Source organism: Chaetura pelagica, unplaced genomic scaffold (assembly GCF_000747805.2).
Source record: "Chaetura pelagica isolate M959 unplaced genomic scaffold, ChaPel_1.0 scaffold240, whole genome shotgun sequence".
NCBI classification, from domain to species: domain Eukaryota; kingdom Metazoa; phylum Chordata; class Aves; order Apodiformes; family Apodidae; genus Chaetura; species Chaetura pelagica.
The window spans coordinates 417,295-424,556 of record NW_009951796.1 but is presented as its reverse complement, the minus strand read 5'-3'; the positions used below and the strand labels follow the sequence as shown (position 1 = coordinate 424,556).

The 7,262-nt window shown below is 39.1% G+C and overlaps 1 protein-coding gene across 2 annotated transcripts; it reads right to left on the bottom strand.

Annotated features, from left to right (window-relative positions):
• Positions 1-1,082: 1,082 nt before the first annotated feature.
• NUP35 (nucleoporin 35kDa) lies at positions 1,083-6,916 on the bottom strand. 2 transcript variants are annotated; one of them, XM_010007354.1, is made up of 8 exons: positions 6,744-6,916; positions 5,811-5,938; positions 4,090-4,150; positions 3,340-3,481; positions 2,880-2,949; positions 2,661-2,789; positions 1,711-1,878; positions 1,083-1,396 (listed from the first exon to the last, which is right to left on the bottom strand). In XM_010007354.1, the coding sequence occupies exons 1-8, from the start codon at positions 6,901-6,903 to the stop codon at positions 1,319-1,321; spliced, it is 936 nt and encodes a 311-aa protein (XP_010005656.1). In that variant the 5' UTR covers positions 6,904-6,916; the 3' UTR covers positions 1,083-1,318. The 2 variants fall into 2 exon arrangements, with proteins under 2 accessions (XP_010005656.1, XP_010005665.1); XM_010007363.1 differs by having other exon boundaries at positions 3,340-3,475; positions 4,084-4,150; positions 6,744-6,903.
• Between the last annotated feature and the right edge of the window lie 346 nt (positions 6,917-7,262).

The window sequence follows — 7,262 nt, the reverse complement described above, 5'->3', positions numbered from 1 at the left end:
TTTTACTGAGGATTATCCCTAGCTCAGTCCTATAAACTAGATGCCTATTAGCACATGATTAATATTAGGCATGCTCCTGGCCTAATATTTAAATCAAAGAAGTGCAGATGACCTTGGAGACTATAGTGCACTGTGAAGCAAAACACAGAAATGGGTGTGCCTGGATATTCACCTGAACAACACACCACTGACCCAAACTGAAATGCTTATGTTGACCTACACTAGCACAGTCACAATATCAAGTAACTAAAGCTTCATGTAGTTTCCTAAGTATTACAGACAAAATTGCTCTCTTCCCAGATGAAAGCGACCTTTATCTTGATGACTATGATCTTACATGACACAAAAGACGATGTGAGAGCCTTACTTCTAAAAGAACACTTCAAGAGGGGAATTTTAAAAAAATCATCACTCAGCCAATAACTTCAGAGAACATTTCTTTGAGAAGTCTTGAAATGAAAGCAGCTCTGGTACTTCTTCTATTTTTCTACTCAGCTGTTTCAACTCAAAATTTTATAGCTTAGAAAGCTATGTTTCTTACCTGGTAAGTGCACACTGCTATAAAAGACCCATGAAGACAACACTTAAACATGAGCTACTTGGAATGCAGGTTGGTGCTACTTCAGGAAAAATCAACTCCATCTGCTCTTACTGGTAACACTTAAACATTAGGCAGCATTATACTTACCAGTTAAGAGTACTGCAAATATTTTTTCCTAACAGAACTCATATATGTTTTAAGAACAACCTAAGAAAAACTTTACTTAGCTTTATTTATTTAAAACCAAGAGTTAAAAGATTGCTACGACCTTTAGAACATGATGCCAGAGTTAATTACAGAACAGCAATGAATCCTAATAAAAACATTAGAATCCCACATTCTAAGTATAGTCCCTGTCCCTGGGAGCCAGCTGTGCATAGTGTTCTTCCTGCAAGTAGCCCATCATCTTCCCAGAAAACAACAAACAAAATTAAAAACATAATAAAGCTGCCATTTAAAACATCTCCAACTTACAGGAAAGTAATTCACAGAAAGTAATTACAGAGGACAAGTCAGTATTGGTATTTTTTATACATTCATGCAATCAGAGCACAAATGGGGAAAAAAGCACTTGTATTTACACTTACTCAGTTTTTAAAACCTTGTGTACATTGCCATCATTTAAAGTGCAAGCTACATTTCTGCTGAATTGACTGAAGGCATAACAGGTGAGATGGAAGTTAAAATACTGTCACCAGTAGTTATACAACTAACCACAGATGCCAGTAGCATTATTTCAAACCCTGACCAACTTAGTGTGTTACTTCCTCTTGTATATTACCAGCCAAACACATATTCCATTGCTTTAGATACAATACTTTCATCTTTCCTAGGAGTCTGTCTGTCAGAAACAACCTAGAAGACAGAGGGAGAGGAAGAAAGAAAATAAAGAGAATCAGTCAACAGACCTTTTTTTTAAATATTTTTTTTTCATTTCTTAAGTGCTACTATATTTTGACAAAATATGGTTGAAAGATATTCAAAACAAGCCCTTAACCTCAGGTGACAAGTCATTGATCCATTAGGTTTTATTTTTTATTTTAGAGACTGAAGACACAACAGGAGATGATAAAGGCTAATGTCACATTGAAGTCAATGTGTATACAGCCTCTTACACCTAAGGGGAGTTAACACAAAAGAAACACATGCTTCTATTTCCCATAAAATACCTGATAGTCACTACTGGAAGCTTTATACGCTGTTGCAAGAGGTCTCATTGTAGAAATCCTTGTGGTATTATTTGCAGGTTGTACTGGTGTGCTGACAGACTTTGTAGGTGGAGTGAAAACTGAAGGCATTGAGGATGTAGAGCTTCTTTCGAAGTTTTCCATGACACTCTTAGAAAGAGGGTTAATATAATGTAAACAAATCTCACAATGGTTTACATTTGAAAGCCTGCATTACTCTTTAGCAACAAGGCTTACTCTTAGAGGACACCAAAAAAACAACATGTGAACTAGTAAAGAATGACTGTCATTTGCTTAAGCTGATGTATAGTAAGTAGTCGATGCAGAGCGCTGCAAGAATTAATGGTGAGGGCACTGTCAATGCCTAGAAACTAACAGCTGAGGATAAAACTAGTCTGAAATACAGCCATGCCAACCCTAACCTGATAAGGTAAGGACATGTTCTGGTGGATGCAGCTGGGAGAACAGAACCAGGACTACCTTGCTAACGAATTTTCATTCTGATGTACTAAAATAAACAGCAATGCCAGAATCAGATACGTAGTCACATTAAAAAGAGGGACAACTAGGAGTAATAACAGCCTCGATCTGCCAGCATGTATCTATCACAGCACCCAGATGCCAGATATTTCAGTCGGGGAAACTTGTATCTCAACTGATTCCTGTTATGGTTTCACTTCACATCTTGTACAGCAATATAATTCTGTGCATTACAACTTCCAAGGAGCTAAGAGACTTCCCATAATGATCCTTCTCAGCAGAAAATTATGTCAAATACCGAAGAAAAACTCACATAAGGTCTAACAGACACTACCTATATAACTGAACTACCTATGCTGTGTTATTAAAAAATAATTAGAGGTCAGGGAAAATAAAGAGGATGCCCAAAAGCAGAGCACACTATACTTAAATAAAAGCAGATATTCACTTACTTTATCTATACATGGCTTGACACCAATCATGATAGATTCACCAAAAATTCTTCCATCTTTGCTTAAGGCTTTGCGGGCTTGAAGCTTAGACTGGTACCGAATATGCATCCAGTTTCCTGTATTGGACATCTGAATGGGATTAAGGAAAAACTGTCAAATTTAGCCTTTTAAAGAACAAACCAGAATGTTTTCAGAACTAAGTCTCAAACTAAGACATACCACATGCTTTAATATGTTTCCATACTGAGCAAACTGTAGAAGAATATACGAAGCTGATGCTTGAGGAAATCTGAAAGACAAAAAGTAATCAAAGAATTACAACGAGTAGTTTAATAATTCTGGTGTTAAAATACAGTGTTTTGAAGGGGATTTAGAACTCCAAAAAAGAGCAAAGTGTTACTGTCATTTTAGTATCAGTGAACTGAAAAATATTATGTACTAGGCACTTTTACTGCACCACATACCTCACTGGTTGAATGGCTATCATTCTAACTTGAGAAAATTAATATGTAGCTTAAGTTGAGGTGCTCCACTAAAATATATGTATTTGCTGGCTTTGACCACAGTTGTATTTCCTGTAGAACCTAGCAATGCCAGACATCAGCTATGTCCAAGCGGTTCTTCCCATAGGTTGAAAACTTCACCCTTGTTTTTTAAAATACTTTGAAAATCAACTCACCCAAACACAGTTACCCATGTGTCATCAAGTTGATCTTCTGAAGTCAGGGAATCGCCCTGAGTATAAAAAGGATCTAGCTGAGCAGGAGATAGAGTAGTCTTCCTAGGCTGCCCAATACTTACAGGACTGAACATAGCTGAAGCTGTTAAATTGAAATGACATTGTTTAACAACTTACTTTAACAACAGTTATCATCCTAAGAGCCTATACTAAAAAAAATAAATTCAGTATCAAGCATTTATCTTGTATATGGAAGAGTCTGTTGGAGATGTACTTGCAGACACAAACAGTAAGTCAATTTCCACTTCACAACTGCCAACATGCTATTAAGTTTTATGGTTAGCAACCTAGTTTTCTGCTCAACCTCTAAACACCAGCAGCTTAATACAGAAGCCAAACAGGAACATGACAGTGGAATTAAGCTTTGCAAGAAGCCATGGCTTCACACAAAAGATGGGAAGCCTTATGAAGATGGAAGGCAACCCATGAATCTCAGCTGTTTTACCCAAATACAGTCACCTCTGTGCTCAATTCAACAACAAATTCTGAATAAGGAGTAAAGTTGATTGAAGTTCAGTCACAGAGTGGTAAAGCATTTCCAATTCAAATCCACATACCTTTTGAAAAGCTAGTAAATAAACATGTAAATCCTTGACAAATGAGCAAGGAGATGAAGTAGCTTGCATAGTGCTTTTTGTGTATTAAGCAAAGCTTTAACAAAGTAATTTTATGTTTTGACAGAACATTTACCTGTTCCAGGAGTTGATGTCATAGTTCCAACCAGTGGGCTCTGTGTTAAAGAAAAGCTGGCCTGCATTAACATAAAGTAACACGTCATTCTTACAGGTACATTTATCAGATCAGAAGAGATCATTTTCAGCTAACTTAAGCATCCAGTAAGACAATCAACTGCCTTAAGTTACTCCTAATTTTTAAGAGTAAGGACAGATATTTACATGTATATTTAGTACAAGGTTATTAAAAGTTATTGGACAATGTTTTCACAGCCTAGCAGACAATAGCTTGGACTACTACATTAAGTAGTGCTCAACTACTGTATTTTGCAATTTCCAGCTGATTATTAAGCCTTAGAAAATAATGCAGTTAACTTTCCTACTCAGAGGCTTAAATGCAAGTACCAGAGATGGTGTCGGTGTAGACCAAACCCCAGGAGGGAAGCACCACAAACACAGGAAACAGGGTCTGCCTACAGTATTTTATCATCTAGCAAGAGCTACTAGTAAGCAAAAAGACAGTTTATTCAGGCTTAAGGTGAGTTTTCTGAAACAGGAAATGAAACATCCACTACTTAACACCAATCACACACGCTTTGTGAAAGCAAGTAGCTTTAGGTATCAAGACTCAGAAACATTCTAGACTAACTTTTATCGAAATAGGCATTGCACTATTGCTGTAGTATAGTAATTCACACAGTCAGGTGCATCCTGATGGAAAGTATGTCAGTATCCTAAGCTACTCACATCTGATTTTCAGTGTCTTAAAGGCTTAGAACTCAAGGGAGCACATCCCCCACTTGTATTCCTTTTCACTAGACTTACTGTCCCTCTCAACTACTTAGTGCAAGCAAAGGGAAGGAAAGTATACTTAAGATTTTTAGCTGCTAGTAGTTATTTTCTTTTTAAGACAGAAGGATTTCAATATCCAAAACAACTGCAGTGTATTTTTACCCTCAATTGTGGCATTTAGTAGATAGGAGACCAAACCAACTAGAGCACCTGCAGACCTAGCAACATGCATTCCAACTGACACACTGGGTCAAATATCGTGTCTTTTAAGACAGTTCTGGATTCTGTCCTTCACAGAGAGTTTGAACTTGCAAAATAAGCATTTCAGAAGGCAACACTCAAAAGAACTCTACTCGTTTAGGGAAAGGTCACCTCCTTGTATCAAAAGAATGATGCTCACTGAAAAAGAATCCACTAACGCTTGACTGCTCAGCTGAGTAAAGCAGTTGTGCTTAATATTAGAAAGACCTTCTAGATATTTTACTATTATTTTTTCAAAATAGACCCCATGTCCCTGCCTGAAGTTTGATTAGATACTCTACTCAGCACAAAATTCCTCCTGTTTCAGGAAGTGCCTCTATTGCCCACTAAAAGAAAACACATACTTGGACCTTTCTGGCAATCAGCAGCCCAACAAACTTACAAGAAGGTGAACTACAGGAAATGGCCTCAAATTGTGGCAGGGGATGTTTATATTGGATATTAAGAAAAATTATTCACTGAAAGGGTTGTCAGGCAGTGGAACACGCTGCCCAGGGCAGTGCTGAAGTTACCATCCCTGGAGGTAGTTAAAAGATGAACAGATGTGGTGCTAAGGGAGATGGTTTAGTGATGGACTTGGCAGCACTGTGTTAACAGTTGGTCTTGATCATCTTAAAGGTCTTCTCCAACTAAAACAATTCTGTGACCTTGTGTGAAGAGTAAGCCAGTATCTAAACCACTTACTGGTCTTCTTGAGGTTAGAGGTGTCGATCCAAGTCCAGGACTAGATAATTCATCATATATGCTTCTAACTGGTGGAGCCCCACTTTTATCTTTATGTGTAGGGACTACTGGTTGTGGGGGAGATCCTCCTGCAATTAAAAAGAACAACGCAAGATCTCACTGGTTCCCCCCTTTCTATTATCCATGCTTTGCAGCTACAGTAACCCCTTTTAAAAGCCACTAGGTGAAACTCACATCACTGTTTACCATTTCATAAATATTTTACTCAGGAGCTTGTATGTGGAGGGGATCAGAGGGATAAGGGAAAAGGGCAAGAAGCAGGAGACTAACAGACCACCAATCACAGAGTATATCACGTTGGAAGGGACCCTTAGACATGGTTCTACTGGTAAGTGAAATAAAAGAACATCTAAAATTATCTTGCAGTACTTTAACCCTCAAATGACTAGCACACTAACACCATTAATTATTCCAGTTACACCAACTGATTTAATACAACAGCAAAGGTCGCCCATTAAATGCAATTAATCAATAAAGCTGTAAATAACTCAACCTTCTCAGAACAGAAAACCAACATACTCTACCACCGTCTTGGTATAAGTCTGGCAACCTGTGGCTTTTCAGACATCACTGAAAAGAAATCAGCAGCTTGCAAAAGCTGTATTTAGCTTGCCAGCAGATGTCTGTTTCAAGTCATTTTCAAATTCAGTGAAAACACTGGTGCCTCTGTATGCAATCATCTTGTAAAGAGCTACTGAAACTGACTTGGTATCAGAAGAGGTTCAGGTTAACTTCCCTGTAAAAGCAACCTTGAGCTCATTTACAGCAAGTAATATAATTACCAGAACTCAAGTCTGCAGTAATCATGCAGAGCAATAAGGCAAAGCAAATTTTTACATTCAGGACCATTTTTGAACAGTAACAAATTCTGACCTGCAAGTAGTGGAGACCTCATTTCCATGACACCTACTGAAGGGCCACTTAAAGCTCGTGGTTGTGGCGTCACCGGCGCAGGTAAGTCCCCCATCAGGAACCCAGGAAGAAACTGAGCGCTAGCGCCTGGTTTTGGCGACGTGGGGGAGCCAAGAGTCATTGGCTCAGCTCCTGGGGTAATGAAAACAACATTTAAAAACACGGACAAAGCCACATGACCGAACCTCTTCCATGACTTAATCAGTGGTTCGATTAAAAAAACGTGAAGTAGCACTAAGTGCCTAAGACGGTTCTGTCGTATTTTCCAAGCAAACAGTTGATCACAATCTTGCACTTTTTGTAACTACAGCGTTGGCGTTTGGGCTGCTTTAAAGGCGTTCCCCCCCGCAAAAGCCACCACGCCAAGGCTGGGCTCTCCTTCCCGGGCCAGCCGGCTCCCCGCCCGGCCTGGGGAACGCGTTTCCACGGAGCACCCCGGCCCTGCCGCCCAGCCCCGGCCCCGCCGCCTCCGCCCGCGGC

Bases quoted from the DNA above. Each gene is read 5' to 3' on its own strand.
- NUP35 (XM_010007354.1), bottom strand. From the start codon at position 6,903: ATGACTCTTGGCTCCCCCACGTCGCCAAAACCAGGCGCTAGCGCTCAG. The intron at 5,939-6,743 runs GTCAGAATTTGT...TTTTAATTGCAG, and splicing joins GAGGTCTCCACTACTTGCAG to GAGGATCTCCCCCACAACCA. The intron at 4,151-5,810 runs GTAAGTGGTTTA...ATGTTAATGCAG, and splicing joins CTCTAACCTCAAGAAGACCA to GCCAGCTTTTCTTTAACACA.